The sequence below is a fragment of the Halichoeres trimaculatus genome, unplaced genomic scaffold, assembly GCF_033239565.1.
Source record: "Halichoeres trimaculatus isolate MK-OKI-2021-1 unplaced genomic scaffold, fHalTri1.1 fHalTri1_scaffold_23, whole genome shotgun sequence".
In the NCBI taxonomy this organism is placed as follows: Eukaryota; Metazoa; Chordata; class Actinopteri; order Labriformes; family Labridae; genus Halichoeres; species Halichoeres trimaculatus.
Window position 1 is genome coordinate 20,288,394 of NW_027437201.1, and position 17,749 is coordinate 20,306,142.

Sequence of the window (17,749 nt, forward strand, 5' to 3'; positions counted from 1 at the left end):
CTGAGAGGAGTCTCCCAGCATATGTATTTCTCAAGTTCAGCAGCCCTGAGAGAAATTAGCCTGTGAATCCACCGGGGTCCTCCCACCCCTCTGTCTTCTCCTCTAATCCGCCCACATGGATCGTCTGAGCGAAAAAAAAAACAGTGCAGAAGGTGACGCTCCTCCAAAGGAACAGAGAGAGGCTGAGAGAGGGAAAACAGAGAGGGAGGGAGGGATAGAGGGAGGTATCTCCATTGAAACATTTGGGATAAAAGGGGAGACAGAAGAAGAAGCTGAATGGTCGCTACACCCTGCGCCTGGGAGCGTAGAGACACTGTAACAAAGGCTGGCAGTTCTTTTTTGGCAATAACACAGAGGTGTGAGAGGGGCTGAGACCCAGAGAGGGCGACTCCTGCTTCATCCCATCCCTGCCATCATCAGCATGACCATAAGCTCAGAGTAACAACCGGCAATAACCAGATTTTTCTTTTTCTAGCCGCGCGTAATCCTGTGTTGACTTCTTGTAACCGGAGAATAGCTCGTCTAGAGGAACTGGATCCTGCGTGAAATCGAAAGCAAAGAGCGATCTAACAAAGACAAAGTCCGCTCGCATTGATCCGTAAGCTCGATGTGCGTGTGTCCGAGCGCGCTCCAAACGAACCCGAACCAAGTGAGTATGAACCCGTGTGTGTGTCTCCATGTCTGTATCTCTGGGTGGCTCTTTTTCTCTATTTTCCTCCTGCGTGTGATCCGTCCACGAACAGCAGCCAGCAGGTGTTTTTATTGGGCAGCTCTAAAGCAGACCCCGCATTCAACAAGTATCGTTAAATCCACATTAGCTGCGATGTTTGAGGCTTTCCTGTCGCTGTTTGTGCTGTGATGAGTCTTTTTTTTTCAGAGCCACACCGTGCACAAATTCATCCAATCTGAAAACTGCTTTTGTAGGATTTTCTTTTTTTTTTTTCTTTTTTTTTTTTTTTTGCACAATTTCTTCTTCTTCACTCTGCAAACTGACAGATTTTTTTTCTTCCTCCAGCTGATTAAACGTTAAAAATAATCCTAACCCTGACATTTCATTGCATACATGGTGGGTGTTTCCCCATCTACACCACTAGATCAGAGCAGCTCCATGCCTCTATGTGTGTGTGTGTGCATGCATGTGTGTGTGTGTGTGTGTGTAAGCATGCTTTGTTTTACTTGCATGCACCTTTGCACTGTGTGTGTGTGTGTGTGTGCAGCAGTGGGTAAGTGTGAAGGCCTTGGGAAAAAAAAAAAAAATGGAGGTTTGAGGTTTGATAAAGGAGGGTTGGAGGAGGAGGAGGAGGAGGAGGGGGTCAGTGGAGCGTAACAACAGGAAGGACATCGTGTCACTGAAACCTCTTCCAGGAAGTCTTTGGGGGCATTTAAAGACCAGTCTAGACCTTCCGTCCCTCCTTCTTCTCCTCTCCTCTCCTCTCACCTCCTAACACGTGCCTCGCTTTAACTCCAGCATGCTCTTCCTCTCCCTCCATTCGCACCCTCCTCCACCTCCTCCTCTTCACATCCTGCATTATAAATCTACGGCTCAGGCTATTTTTAGATTGAGGGTAACCCAGAAAACACCCCTTTCGGTTTTTGCACAAAAAAAAAAAAAAAGAAACCGACAGTGGCGTGCTGTCAGAGGAGCTGTGATGGGGTTAGGAAAGGAGGGCGCTGCTGTTGAAGCAACCAGGGGAATAAAATCTATTTTGAGGCCGTGATTTGATTACAGATCTGTCGTTTCTCCTCTGACCCTTTCCTTCCTCCTCAGTCCTCAGTCGTGATGTTTGCTCTCCATCTGTCTCCTCTCCGCCTCATCTGGATTCTTGATTCTTCCTCCTTTTTTTTGCTGATTTCTCTTTTTAATCCCTCACTTTCAAACCTACCTGCTGAGCAGCTGAGTCTAATCTGACAGTTTCTACCTCTCACTACCGCTCTTGTGTTTGTGAATCATCACAACTTCAAAAGTGAACAGCTTGAACCGCAGAGGGCGAGGGGTGAAAGCTATTTTCTACTGGAGTGAAAAAGTTGAGCACTTTTTTTTTTTTTTTTCCATCCCCCTGTTTTGCTTTCCCTCCTCTTTCTGACCTTTTGCACCATCTATCACTCCATCCTTTCACTCCTCTCTTTTCCTGAAAATGGCCTCATGTATTAATCATGGAAGGAGCCAACCAGGAGCATCTTCTTCTGCTTCTCTTGTGAGAAAAAGTGCACAGGAGTGATGAGGAGGATTAGGGGTTGACCAGTATGCACCAGCGGCTGGAGGCTGGTGTCTTTGCTGCAGTGTGTCAGGATTGGTCCGGCCCTGGAGGAGCTTCCCCTCGTCAACTGGCTGTTTCCTCTCTCTGCTTGCTTAATTGATCGTCTCACTAATGCCTGTTTTGGGAATTGAGCCTTTTTATAAAGACGGATGCTTTGGTTATCTCCTGCACCGTGTGCTCCATTCATGACATTTCTTCTCACCATTTTTCATTCTTCAAATCTAAACGCCACCTACTTCCCCCCCTACACTCCTTCTTTATCTGGCTTCTCCTCGTCTCGTGGAGTTACACATGAGGAGGAATGATAATTTTAGTGTAGGGAGGGAGGGAGGGAGGGCAGTGTGTGTTGTGACACCGCACTAAAAAGGGGGAGGTGACCGCAGTGCACGCTGCTGCAGTGCCACTGCTTCTCCTCTTGGGGGCTCCTCAGCACCAGGAGTGGGATGATGAGGAGATGAGGGGGAGAGGAGATGAGGAAAGGAGGGAGGGAGGGAGGCAATATGGATGGAACAGCGTGAAGCCTTGTGGTAACATCCTTTGATGAGGTAGCGGGTGGGAAAAAAATGGCTCCGCACCAGAAACACATACGTAATTTGTGCCCTCACACACACACACACACATGCTCCTACTCTTCGTCCCCTTTTGTCTCCTCCTCTTCCTCCATCACCTCACCTGTCTCTCCTTCCCTTCCTTCTCCCTCCATCTCCTCATCTCCTCCTCCTTGATTGCTAAAGCTTTTTTGTTTTTCTGCCAACTCCTCTCTGTTCCGCATAGTCAGCACTCCCCTAAACTCCTCTCTCCTCCTCTCCTCCTCTCCTCTAGTGTGCACACTCCTCCCCTCCCCCCGGTTACTGCTGCTACTACCTCACAGTCAATGCATCCCACAATCCTGCACTCCCTCCCCCTTCTTGCTGCAGTGTTTCTGCTAATATATATTAGCGTCAGAGCAGGTTTGGTGCGCGGGCTGCGTGCACGTTTCTCCCTCTGTCATCCCGCGCTCTGTGTCGTTATCTCCCCGTCCGCAGCAGGAGTGATCAGCCTCGTTATAATTAAGCCTCATTTCCCCTCTCAGAAGCTTCTCTGAGCTTGTTTGTTGCAGCCAGGTGAGCGTGTGAGTGTTTCATCCTCCCCTCCTCCCTCCTGTGTGAGTGCAGTAGTAGCAGGGTGGCGCAGGACACGGTGGCCGAGGCAGGAAATGCTGCAGGAGAAAGAGAGATTGCTCCTCTCTTTCCCTCCTTCTCCTCTTCCTCCTCTCTTCTATAATCTCCACTTTCTTTCCTCCATTTTCCACCCAGCGCTCACCTTGTGTAGCTTCTCCCCTCCCTCCCTCCGTGCCTCTTCCCGTGCCTCTTTCCTCCTGGTGTTTTTTTCTTTTCTCCAGCGATCGCAGTGCTGTCAGTGAAAGCGCTGGCCCTTTAAGAGCTTCACTAACCCCCCCTCTTTTTGAGCAGAAACCCTCAAACTGCGGATATTCTCCAGCTTCAAACTCTTTACTCCACAGTCAGTGAGATCAGGGATCTTTTCAAACCCAACGGTACAAAAACATCCCAGATTGTCACAGCAGCAGCGTCCCTGATGAATCTTTAATTCCCCTCAGTGAGTAAAACAACACTTAAGTATATTTTTAAAATCAATACACACACACCGCACAAACTCAGGGGGAACAAAAGGCACTTAACCACAGTTACAGACTTGCGGCTGTCCGTGTATGAAATATTCAGCAGTCCGCTGATCAGATACAGAGCCAGAAAAGTCGCCCAGGGGATGAAAGTTTGAGATCAGAGGAAGATTTTTGGAAAAGTTCAGAGTCCTGTTGGAGAGACTGTCGCTGTCCGTGGTGCTGAAACCAAATCAGAGACTCACTTTAAGATCTCTGACTCCTTCACAAACACATCCTGTCCTGAATTAACCCACTTCAAGACTTTAAGCTGCAGAAAAAGCAGCATCATTCTGAATTTGCTCATTTTTCGTTGAGAAAAACTTAAAATCTAAAGACCCAGCTGTGTTGGCTCTGGATAAAAGCTACAAGTTTTGCAGAATTCTGATTTTTTTTTTAATGTTTCTGAAGATTTCCGTCTCAGGAACTCAGACTTTTACTTTGTCTCTATGAAGAATTACATCCTTGCAACTCACTCGAGACGTTTTATTTGAGAAAACGTAGAAAATTAAAGTCCTTATCCTTCATTTTTTCTTTTTTTTTGCGCAAAAAAGTCTTGTTTAATTCACATTTTAAAAGTTTTAAGTTGCACGAATGCACCTCAAACTACTTTTTCCCAGGGTGGTGCAGTAAAACTCAAACCCCAGAGTAAGCAGGTTCGATGCTCCTGCAGCAGATCCTGCAAAGCTCCTCTTCTCACTTCCTTTTCTTCCTGTTAAAGTCAGGTTTTGACTTCTTTTTTGCATGCAAACTGAACTACTTTTGCACAATGATGCAGTGCTGTCCCAACGCTCAGGAGTGGAATTTTTTTTTTTGCAAGCTCCTGCTGCAGAGCTGCAAAAACTTCAGGAAGAAGTCCAGAGCACTGCAGTGTCAGATCTTCATCACTTTGTTATTACATCACTCTACAGCTGCTTTTAGGTATTTTTACACTTTTAGTTTTGCAAACGACTTTTTTTTTAGAACAAAGCAGCTGAGCAGGCAGCAAAGTAGAAGTTTAAGGCGTCTTACGTCGTCGTGTTTTGACATTTCTCCTCATCGCACATAAGAAATATCAAAATCACTTCCAGTGTTTCCAAACTCATGCACAAGCCTTGATTTTGGAATATCTTACCTGAGAGCTGCTCAGTCTTTTTTCCAGGATTTCCAAAAAGAAAACAAAAAAACAAACCCAGAGTCAAAGTAAGATCTTTACAGAAAAGAGTGAAAACAAACTTTTCCATCAAGAAGAAGTTGTCTCCTCAGAGAAAAACTGAAGTGAAATGATCAAAACGACAGGAAGAGGAAAGACTGCAGTGTCCTACATGACAAAGAGGGAAAGTATGACGATGGAGAGGAGGAGAAGAGGAGGAGAAGAGGAGGAGGAGGGGGAGAGTTGACCCAAAGTGCTGAAAGCTACTTTCAGAAAGGAACGGGACAGGAAGGAAGAGAAAAGAGAGGAGAGATGGAGGAGAAGAAGCAGCGGAGGATGGGAAAGAGGAGCAGAGGAGAGAAGGAGGACAGAGTTAGGAGAGGAGGAAGAGTTGAGAGGAATGAAGCCTCGGTTCCCCTCCTTCAGTGAAATGTGTTTCCTTTATGCGGAATATGAGAGAGGGGGGAGGGCCGGGAGCTGCGAGGAGAGACGAGGAGGGGAGGGGGGAGGAGAGTGCTGCATTTCTTTGAATAGAGAAAAAGGTTAACAACATAGATACAGAGCATGTATGGACGCGTGTCTTCAGAGGGAGGAGGAGGAGGAGGGAGGTGGGAGGAGGAGGAGGAGGAGGGGAGTCACTGCTTTTTACTGCAGCAGATTTCATTCATTTTTACAGAGCGCTCTCCTTTTTCACACCCTTCACCCTCGTTTTCCTCTCGTGGTGCAGAGAGCAGATCCCGCTCTGACCCTCACAGGATGCTGCGTTCACTGACCGTCCGTCTTTCTGTGTTTCTGTCTTTGTCCTGTCCTCCATCACTCCTTTAAACACCTGATTTACAGCCTCCCTCCTCCTCCTACTCTCACTCCTTCAACCTCCATCCTTCCACCTTCCTTCTCTGTCCCTGCACACACACACACACACACACATACACACACACACACACACACACACACACACACACACACACACTCTTCACACACATTTCTAAATTGGAGAAAGGTTTAACTGTGCATCACATGGAGCTCGGTGCAGTGTGTGTGTGTGTGTGTTGAGGGGGGCTGCAGCAGTGTGTGAAGCTACACACACAGGCTGATTGAGGAGACGGACATGACACTCTCGGGAGGCAATTAACACACACACACACTCACACACACACATGCATGCATGCAATCCTGCAGCTTGCATCAGAAAAGCATCAGAATCTCTGGTTTCTCACAGTTTCTCTCCTCATTCTGCTGCTTTTTCACCCCCTCACACACTCTTGGGTACCAGATAGGGATGAAGGAAGGAAGGGAGGAAAGGAGGGAGGAGGGGAGGGGAGGAAAGGGGGGAGGAGGATGCATACTCCAGCCTCACAGTGGCCTAATTAGAAGGAGGGTTTTGAATGAACACTGACCAGAGGTTGGAGCGGATCAATGTGGAGAGTGTTGCTGCAGGAGACGCACGATGATGATGATGATGATGATGGTTTAAAAATGTGTGTGTGAGGATGCTGCTCTGATAAGTTGCAGGAATGTTTTTGCACCAGGATGCTGTTAAAAAAAGAAACACACAACTTTCCTCCCCCCTCCTCCTCACCCTTCCTCACCCTCTGCACCTGCACAAGGTCATTCCGTGCCCCCTTCACCTGACCATCACCTGTCATGATGCACACACATGCAGCAGAAGCGTGTTAACCTGTTAATTTGTGTTGCAGTGTTGATAATCCAGATCCATTTCTCCCTTCTGCTAAATTTTCTGCCCTTTTTCTCTCCCCGCAGACTCCTCAGACTCCTCCCTCCTCCTCCTCCCTTCGGTTTCTCTCATCCTCTCCCTCCCCCCCCGGTCCTCTATGCTCAGTTCGGTGTGTGTATCCTCTTTCAAAGGGCGCAAGGGTGGGAACAAGTCGTCCAACAAAGCATGTTACAGCGCAGACATGACTTGTCCGTCGGAAAGCGAGAAAATCGTGATAAACTGCGGGGGGGTGCGGCATGAGACTTACCGGAGCACCCTCAAAACGCTGCCCGGGACCCGCTTATCGTGGCTCACTGAGCCGGACGCCTTCAGCAACTTCGACTACGACCCCAAATTAGATGAGTTCTTCTTCGACCGCCACCCGTCGGTCTTCTCCTTCATCCTCAACTACTACCGCACCGGGAAGTTGCACTGTCCCAACGACGTGTGCGGCCCCCTGTTCGAGGAGGAGCTGGCCTTCTGGGGCATCGACGAGACGGACGTGGAGGCGTGTTGCTGGATGAATTACCGGCAGCACAGGGATGCGGAGGAGGCGCTGGACAGCTTCGAGAATGCAGAGCCGGACGCGCCGGACGACGACCCGGCGCTGGGGGGAGCGGACGGGGACTTGAAAAGACTGTGCATGCAGGAGGACGCGAGGAAAGCGGGCTGGTGGAAAACCTGGCAGCCCAGGATCTGGGCGCTGTTTGAAGACCCCTATTCATCCAAATATGCCCGGGTGAGTCCAACATCCTCTCTTCTTTCTCTACTGCTGCTGCATGCTGTCCACACTGACACCTGAAATCACACCTGAACTGCTTTTAAGTTTGAAAAAGTTGATGAAATGATCCAATCATGTGATTGAATCAGACTGCTGGAATGTGTCAGAGTCTTTATTATCAGATGGAGCGCCTCTATACTTACTGATGCTGAATAATTAATGCTGATAGCATAGGAAAAATGGAAAATGGTATCGCAGTATTCCAGCTGTATCTGTTGATGGACGCGCTCCGCTTCATCCAACCAAACCCGAACCCGTCCCCTCACGTCTCCACCTGATCTATGACATGCTCCACACTGAATGCAGTTTTTTATTGCTGTCATAATTCCTAGCGCTGTATTCTGCTTTAATACGTATCAGTCTCCAAACGCGCCATCCGCTGCGCTCCCTGCATCCAAACGCCTTCATTAGGTCGTATTTGTCCGTTTATGATGCACATCAGTGCGCCGTATTTCATCACAGCCCTTATTTATTAGAGCAGCTCACGGAGGAGACTCGGAGATATCAGTGTTTGAGTGCACGTCTTCTCCTGGGTTTGCCCTTGGTGGGTCTTCACTCTGCAGGGCTGTTTTCGCCGCGTCCCAGTTGAATCGGCTTTTACGCACGAGTTTTACGCACAACTTGTTTCTGTCTCCTCCTGCTCCCATGTCGATTCCTCCTCATTCAGCTCTTAAAAACAAACAGGTGTAGGAGTAACAAGTCCCTCTGACTGTTTTTGATACATGCCACATGAAAACACTTTCAGTGGGCTTCTCTCCAGCTGCTCCATCACAGCTGCTTTGATTTCTGCTGTTTTTTTTTTTGTGTGATGGATTTTTGATCCTCGCTGTCAGTGCTCCTGCTCTTTTCATGCACTCTTGGATGTTTCCTGTAGGTGCACATGCAAAAAAACCAGACAGTCAGCAGACACCTGCAGTGGCCAGTTCATGCAATCACACTGAAAATAGCAGAGGAGGAAAAAGAAAAAAAGAGATCACTGCACACTCAGCAATATCTGCAAAAGAAAGGAAAACAAAAGCTGCACACACACATAAACACACACTCCTCCTCTGACAGCAGGTATAGATCCTGGATTCAGCTCCCTCAGGAGGACAGGGAGTGTGACGGACAGGTAGTCTGATCCAGGCCACCTGATCCGCCTCTGTGGATTCAGGATGAGACAGGAAGTGCTTCTTTAAGTGTCACTCTTGTCTCCATCAAATTGATTTGGCGCTATCCTACCCTTCTTCTTCTCCTTCTTCTTCTCCTTCTTCTTCTTCTTCTTCTTCTTCTTCTTCTTCTTCTTCATGCTGGTGAAAATGTGAAGAGATTTTTCTGTGAATTCAGATCCTAAAGCAGGAGGAGGCAGCAACCGTTCACTACTGTACCTGCTGCAGGAATGCTGTTTATTATGTAATGTACAGTTTTCAGCACAGATCTCATGAATCAGACTGGATCTAACACTCATTGAGGCCAGTTTCTGCAGATGGTGTGTGTATGTGTGTGTGTGACACCATGCTGGAGTTGTGCAGAGCAGGTATCATTTCAGTGGCTGCACACCACCGGCTCTATTTGCAGGGTGAGCACAGCCCCGTTTCTCCCCCGTAGGACTGATGTGCCAGAGCTTTACGTCAAAGAGTGTTCTGACCCAGATCACGGTAGAGGAACCGTTACGATCCTTCCTCAGAGAAGCAAACTGTATGTGGAGAGGGGGAAAAAATGAGGCTGGGATGGAAAAACGAGATGCTGATGTGGAAACACAATGAGACAGATGAGAGGGAGACGGAGGGAGGCGAGAGGAAATAAAGGGAGACAGGATGGAGAGTCGCTCCTCTAATGATTTCAGGGGTTTTGTTTTGCATGGCTGTGATGTAACGCGTCAGCAATCAACGTTGTGATCCGAGCCATCGACACACGCAGGAAAAAAACAGAAAAAAAAAAAAATCCCACCACCTCCTCTGCTCCTGATCGTGTGAGGCTCGCTCGTGGATCTACCGTAGTGACACACACACGCATGTAGAAACACACACATGCTGGTGTCTGTGCTGGATTTTCTGCTGCAGTAGACACGGGAGAAAGAGAGAAAGCAGGAGGAGGAGGAGGAGGAGGAGGGGGAGAAAAGAAGGGGATGCAGGCGGGTGGGAGCTGAGTGAGGAGGAGAGACGGAGAAGAGGAGAGGAAAAAAAAGGAGTGAAGAGGAGCCGGAGAGGCGTTTGAGATAAACACGGAGGAGGTGACAGCCACACAGAGAAGGAGACGTAGCGTGATGGGGGTGGGGACCCTCGTCTTTGCATCTTCGATTATCTGAGCAGGCTGGAGCCACTCAATGCTTCCACCCCCCTCCTCCTCCTCCTCCTCTTTCTCCTCCTCCTCCTGCTCCTGCAAACCGATTGATTGATAATCAATTGATTATCCTCTCTTTTTGTCTCCTGTTAAAGCCAGGCTCTGTTTCAGGGTCTCATCACCTCTTTTTTCCACACACGGGGACTCAGATTCTCTCATGAGCAGAATTTATGGATGTGTGTGTTTCTGTTTGATGAGGTGTAGTGAAAAACCATTTGCATCTGATTTCTTTATTGATCCGGGCCCGGGCCACACGGCTGAGGTGATCTGTTAGATCATGTGTGACAGATTGTGGTCTTTGCATTAAGGAATGACTGCATGAATGAGGAGCACTTTTATTTAAAGGTCCCATATCCTGCTCCTTTTCTGCAGTTTAATCTGGATCATTGATGTCCTCATGAAATGGTAGTAACATGTTTTGGTCCAAAAAGCCAATAAATCAAGCACAGCAGCATTGTTTCCAGGCTCTCATAGCCCCTCTGTTCAGAACGCTCTGATTTAGTGGGCGTGAGCTTCATATGTAAATGAGCCACCGCTGATACCGCCCCGCTCTTCCACGTCACTGAGAGCGGCGCCACGAGCTCCGAGTGCACAACGTTTAGAAAACAGCGAAGCTCGTTTATCGTAACATTGCAGGCTAAAACAACAGGCTAACTGCAGCTAAAGTTAGCATCCTGAAGCTAACACAGAGACAGGGGGGACACTGAGGAAAAGCTCTTCCATCTGCTCCACAGCACACAGCATTTAAAATACTCACATTTCCAGGGTCCCAGGTTTGTTGGTGGATGGTTGGTCATGCGCCTGGATTCAGGACCAGTCTATTGGCTAGCCCTCTGTTGGACTGTCCAAAGTTGGAAAAGCAGTCGGTTGTGAAGTGACTAGCACACACATGCACAGTTTTACTGAGTGTAGCTGGAACATTTCCTTGATAAATTAACTCTAGACACTTAGTCTGTCTTCTTCTGAGATGGGAAGCTTGTGCATGGAACTATGTGGCTGTTTACAGCCAAAAACAGAGCAGTGATGGCTCTTCAACTTCAGCATTCTCCATCCTTCGGTGGACCAATCAGGTCAGACTTGCTCGGCAAATCCCCAAAATCCAAACAGTTCGTTTTAGGTCAGGATTTTACATAAACAAGCTCTACTAAGTACAGGTTTTGTCATTAAATATCACATTTTGTGGGCTGGGAGGAAAACCAAAGACCCACAAATTTCACTAGGGCTGTATTCAGACCAGAAAAGTCCTTTGGTCCACTTGTTTGGTCCGGACCAAAAGCAGACTTTATTTTTTTCGTTTGGTGCGGTTCGTATTCAGATTGTACTCTTTGCAAGTGGACTATATTCTGTAAACACATCCAGGTGTGTGACGATCAGTGCTCTCATTGGACAGCACTGACAAAGGCGGCACACAGAATACAGACCTGGAAATGGAGGTAAACATGTGTGTTTGTGCTCTTATTAGAGCTGCTAAATCATTTTCAGTTTCAAGAGCAGCTCCTTCAAAGCAGCTTAACAACACCGTTTACAATTTTGGAACAGTGAAGACGAATGATCGCAGCAAGGAGGCGCTATGCTCTGCGTGTCCTGACCCACAACATGCTAGCAACAGCGTGGCTAAACAGAAGACGGAGGATCAGGTATGAACTAAAGACGGTTAGGTTACAGGGACTTTATAGTAGAGGTGTCCCAGTCCGATATTGATATCGGATATCGGTCCGATATCAGCAAGAAAACAAATATCAGTATTGTATCGGAATGCATCTAAAATCTCCGATATAAGCAACTTCTGTTACCCATTGGTTAATAATAAATGGGTCAGTTTTTCCTCATACCTACTGTTGCTGACTACTGTTCTTTGTTTGAATAAAATCACTTAATCAAGCCTTTTCTAATATGACAGACATACTACAAAATAAGTAATAAAAGTATGCATGTTTAATACTGATATCGTATCGGATTAATATCAGTATCGGCCAATACTCAATGCTGCAGTATCGGTATTGTATCGGAAGTGAAAATGTAATATCGGGACATCCCTACTTTATAGGCCCAAAAGGCGCATGTATCCTATAGTTAGTTCGGATGGACCTTCGTTTGTATTCAGACCTGCACCAGAGTTCGTTTGGAAGCGGACCGAGACCACCTCAAAAAGTGGGTCTCAGTCCGGTTGTTTGGTCCGCACCAGGGTTCGTTTGTGTCCATTCACACCTGCATGAAAAGTCTGCACCAACGTGGGAAACGAACCCTGGTCTGTTTAAAGTGGACCAAACAGTCCAGGTCTGAATACGCCCTAAAAGACTTGATAAAGTGATTTTTGCATAATATGGGACCTTTAAAAAAACACAAGAAATAAAATTCATCTAACTCCTGTTTCAAACTCTGATCTGTTAGAATTACAGTGACCCTAATTAAAGAAGAGACGATCAGTAAAGTGTGTGTGTTCTGAGGGTCGTGCATGAGTAATCTCATTAAACCCAAACGCTGTCACTTTGCAAAAACTGCAGCTGAGAGTATGAGTTTCAACCTCCCAACAACGACAAACTATTTGTATTTTTTCCCCTCAGAAATCCAAACATGAGCCACAGAAAACCAAAAAGGCCGTTTCCCGGAGCGCGTCGTCCCTCAGGTTCTGCTGCGTTCTGGTCACTTCCACGTTTGCAGCAGAAGGGCACAGTGGTCTTCGTCAGCACTCTCCTGACAGAGCACCATTTGTAGCTCAGCATGTACAAGATGCCCCTTTGCCCTCTCCAAATCAGACTCTGTGCGTCTGTGTTTGATTCGTTTCAGTGCTGCATCCAGACCCCCTCACGCTCCTCCCCCTTCCTCCCTGAAGGTCACATCTTTTGGTTTCATTGTTTGTTGTTTGGCGTTGGAGCAGCTCAGTGCTGTCGTAAACACGAATGTGACCTGCTGTCGTGGGAACAGGTCGTCTCCGGGTAGAAAATCACTGTGGTGGACAGAAACTGGAAGGAGAGATGTAGCGATAGGCGCTTCAGTCGAGGTCGTCTCATTTTAGGGACGCTGACTCCATGAAGTTTGGATTAAACGCAGATTAAAAAACACTTTTTAGGGGTGAAACATCTCAACCTGTCAGATTAACCAGCATCCGTCTCTCGTTTTGACTCTGTATTAGGTCATTTCTAATTTGAAACACTCTGGTGAGATTTTTGTACTAGTTTTGCGTGCCCCAGAGCAACACACATGCTCCCAAAGGGAAGCGTGGCGAAGGTGACGGGGATCTTTACTCTTTCATTTCTGCTCCATTTGGAATCAACACCCCGGGTGGTTTTTAAAACATCCTCCTCAGACTTTAACGGAGACAAAAACATCCTTATTCTGACATTTTCGTCCAACCAGAAACCGTGGCTCGGTCCCGCTATCAGCACTGATGTGAAATCAGGACGGTTCCATGAAACTTTAATGACTTTTCTGCGCCTTAAATCTGCTTTCTGTAAGGTTTCATATTCATCCACAGAGTTGCCTCCATTCAAACCCAGACCCTGCCTGCCGTAGTCCCATTTCCCACTTCCTCTCCCTCTCGCTTGTCTCCCTGTGGGCTGCATCTGAAAATAGCAAAGTGAGGAAAAGGAGGCCTTAATTTCATTCGCTGGTGGCAAATCTGTTCCTCCATCACTGGTGAGAAGGTGAGACTCTGTACTTGCAGGATCACTCACAGGGAAACAAAAGGAGCATCAACGCCGTCTAAAAACAGACAAAGAGGATGGAGGAGATCGTTATTCGGCTCCGCGAGTTTGAAAAGCAAAGCGTTGACAAACGTGTGACACTTCGTCAATCAGACTTTGGTAAACGTCCCGTCTTCTCTTTCACTTTTCCCTGACAGCGTTGTGTACCGCAGCCCATCTCATGTTGTGTTTGCATCCTCGGAAGTCCCGGTCCCTCAGAGAGTCCTGTAACTCGAGCGCTATATGTTGGCAATACTTTATAGGACAGATGCCAGCTGTCTCCTAACAAGGGCACAGACAAGATCTTTGTGTTGAATAAGCGAGAAAACACTTCAGGGAGGTGAAAACAGGAAAACATGTTTGGTTTTTATGTCTCTGCAGAATTCCTCCATGACAAGCGGTTAAAATATACATAATGATAATGTATAAAAACGTTAGCTAGAGTGTAAGTCTGTCATTCTGCTCAGCTCATGTTTATCATTTTAAGCTTAACCTCAAATTAAACTCAGAGAGCTGTTTCTGTGCTCACACGTATTAGTTCAACTCCTCATCTGACGGAAATTTCTGAACCACTTCTGCTGAAACATTGTGTTTCAAAGTTTTTTCTCTAGAGTCTAATCTCGTCTTGGCTCTCCCTCCTGAAATATTTTACTATTCCTTAAAAAATACACAAGAACGGCAGCTGCCAATAATATCTTCATATCACCACAGCGTACGGATATGAGAAACATTTCTACCAGGTGTATTAATTTTTCAAAGTTTGACCACAGCCCATCTAGAATGACTGGGGAGATATTTTATTTTGACCTTTATTGCAGCCAACCACCAGGGGGAGCAGTTATTGTATATAGTATGTTCTGTTGGCTCTGTTAGCAGTATCTTACTCTGGTTTTCAGTTTCAGAAAGTAGAACTTCGGCTGATGGATTTTTTTTGCCTTTATTATAAATGTAAAAAACAAACTATGGGTAGTTCTTGACTTTTTAGTTATTTTGTTAATTATGTCACAGCAAAATAATCTCATTTGATTTTTAATCTTACACCAAAAGTTACAATGTTTATTTAAAAAAAAAAAAAAAAAATCTGGAAGGGGTTTTTATTTTTACAACTGACGGAAAACCACTTCCATATAATCCACGTCTACGGATGGGTACCAAAGTACGGGGTACTTAGCTCTGCAAGTTGATGTATTGTGAAATAAATCTTTAAAATAAAAAAACAAAAAAAAAACAAAACAGATTTTATTACCAAAAAAATTGATATTTTTTAACCACAGTAACACAAAAATGTACTGAAAATAGGTACCGTTGAGTACCGATACCGATACCAGCATCAGTACGGTACTGTTTCAAATGTGAAAGGTACCCATCCCTATCCATGTATGGTTAAAAAAAAGGTAATTAGTGGTGTATATGGAATTTAATGAATTTTTAAAAGTACATGCTTTCTTTGACAAGTGGAAGTGAGAAGATTTGCTGATTTGTCTGTTGCATCATTTTGCTTCTATCCCACGGTACGTGTGACGTTAGTGTTGTTGTATTGTAGTTGGCAGAAATTCACCAAAACCTGCCACTGGGGATGGGTACCTTTCACATTTGAAATGATACAGTACTGATGCCCGGTACCTGGTAATCAATTCAATTTAACATATTTATTCTTCACTATCTAACCTTGCAATGCTGTGTTCATGTCTAGCATGGAAAATCGCCTACTCTTCCAATTCGTCACAGTCACAAAGATGCGTTCAGGTACCTAAACATGGTACTTTTTCATTTTACGTGAGTTGGTACCTGATACTTTTGACAGAATTTGGTCGGTACCTATAAAAGTACCTAACTCGGTACCCATCCCCACCTACCACCCGCGTTGACAAACAGTGGTAGATCTCAGCCAGGTAGACTGGTTCGTTGCATACTGACACATTTTCCTGGATCAGAAGGACACGCTGGATTTTTTGGCATACTGCAGATTTGACATGTTTGCACATATTGACCACTACAGACTGTGTTTCATGACTACACCGATTTATCAAAGCAGCATTTGATTTAATAAAAGTAAAAGTTGAAATCAGAAAGATTTGATTCCAACAGTAAAACAACTGATTCAACTGTTTAAACTGGAAATGTGTGAATCACAGGTTGGAATAAAGAACCCTTTAGTGATATGATGCTAAAGCTAGCAGTTAGCTTCGCCTAGCACACTTTAAAACCAGAGTGAAAGGTGTTCAGAGCTGAGCGTCAGACGCTCCGTGAGGCTGGTTTCTGATGTTTTCCAGCTGAAGCCGACCCGCCGCTCTTACCACATATTTTCCATACACACACACTCACGCGCTTATACACACACACGCACACACAAGTGGTATTGATCTCCTAATTTAACTCTTGGCAAGAAAGAAAATCAGCATATTTTCAATACTGTGATCCTCCAGGCGTTCCATTAACCTTTCAGACAGAAACATTAAACATGTTGTGTAATTATGAGGCAGAAACTGCTCCCCCATCACTCCGTACACTCCTCTTCCTCCTTTTACGTCCGCCTCAGCCATCTTCCTCCTCCTCCTCCTCCTCCTCCTCGTTTCCCGCGGCCCTTTTAGCGGTGCTGGTTAAGTGCTGAATCAGGGCTCCAGACCACCGCGCAGACGGTCGATTAGTTGGACCTCGTGGTAAACGCGGGACATTTCGCTTCTCTGCTCCGTGATTGGATGGAGTCGGGATGCTGGCGTGGTTCTGGGTTCACACGGTGCCAGAGAAGATTACAACGCTGGGAGTCTGAATTCTCTAAATGGGGCAAATCTTCTCGAATCACACGAGAGCGAGCGGATTGTGCTGTAGTCTCCCGCTCACGTTAGACGATATAAAAACAAACAGCACAGAAAGCAAATACCAACAAAGAAGAAATAAGTGTCATCGCGTGCTGCGTTTAAGTCTTTTCACTGCATCAGGAGAGTCAATAATTCATAAGCGACATCCAGCACGTACTGTAACCACAGGGAAACCTAATGTGGTACAGCAGCACATCTACCCTCCGCCATTACATCATGCTCCTTACATGTGACCCCACACACACCTGGTGGCTCATAAATCACCCTCAGCACACTCACCTTTACACACTCCTCCATACTCTGTAAGTGTAGCTGCCCATAAACCATTCTGCTGAGCGTCGACGCTCACACCACCGCCATAAATCACCGTGTGACACGCCTCCACATGTAACCCCGCAGACCACTCTCACACACACGCCGGCGTCCCAAATACCGGCGACTAACAGAGACGTAGACCCATAAACGCGCGTTGGAGGGCTGACAGACGAGAGCGACGAGTTTTCAATCCGTCATAAATCTGAAGATGAAAATCTGATTCATTTATTTTCTAAATCCGTGGATTTGTTTCAGGATGGAAAGGAAGAAACTTTAAGTCTCAACTAATTCCTCTTTTTTCCATTGTGTGAATTTTATGTATTTCTTAAAAGGTGGATCAAAGAAGAAATTACTTTCCTTCAATTTTATTTGTGCTGTTCACTGCAAAAAAATGAAATATTTTCAAGTATTTTTGTCTTATTTTGATAAAAAAAAGTCTTGTTGTACTGAACATGAGCCATATTTCCCCGACCAGTCCAGAAAAATGTTTTATTTCAAGTTATTTAAAGACAAAAATGAGGTCTGAATTGCTTTTAACAAGTTAAAAAAATCTGCCAATGGAACAAGAGAGAAGTTACTTGTATTAAAAAGTTATTGTAGTTTTAAGCAAACTTTCTGGCAAATTTCTCTTGTTCCATTCACAGATTTTTTTTTACTTGTTAGAAACAATTCAGACCTTTTGTCTTCAGAAGGGTTGTGAGGAGTTTGAAAGTTAAAGAAAAGTCTTGCTTCTAGATATCTGCCTGATCCTAATCTCCACTTTAAAATGAGATAATCAGCGCTGATATTACTGATTACAGGTTATTTTAAAATGCTACTTCTTAGCTTCCCCATGGGGTCGACCAGGACTGGATTGATTTGCAGCACATCTAGGTCTCTAAGTCAACATCACACCAGCTGATGAAGTTTAGTAAAGAGAAGAGATATCTGTGATTTTCTCTGCTGAAAACAATTCCTGTGATTAATGTTGTAGTGATGGTGGACACTGGAGCCTAACTAGCCACGTTTACATGGACCCAAATATTCCGCTTGCATTTGGTTTATTTGCTCAAACGGAAAGAATTTAAC

The 17,749-nt window shown here is 45.7% G+C and overlaps 1 protein-coding gene across 4 annotated transcripts in view; it reads left to right on the forward strand.

Annotated features, from left to right (window-relative positions):
- The first annotated feature begins 182 nt into the window (after positions 1 to 182).
- Positions 183 to 17,749, forward strand: part of LOC141784963 (voltage-gated potassium channel KCNC1-like) — a 70,622-nt gene continuing 53,055 nt past the window's right edge. For 2 of the 4 annotated variants that reach the window (XM_074662975.1, XM_074662976.1), the window contains exons 1-2: positions 185 to 649; positions 6,809 to 7,500. In XM_074662975.1, the coding sequence (XP_074519076.1) occupies positions 6,880 to 7,500 (621 nt within the window). In that variant the 5' untranslated portion in view covers positions 185 to 649; positions 6,809 to 6,879. Of the gene's footprint in view, positions 650 to 6,808; positions 7,501 to 17,749 lie in introns of all 4 variants that reach the window. The other 2 variants (XM_074662974.1, XM_074662977.1) reach the window with 2 other exon arrangements.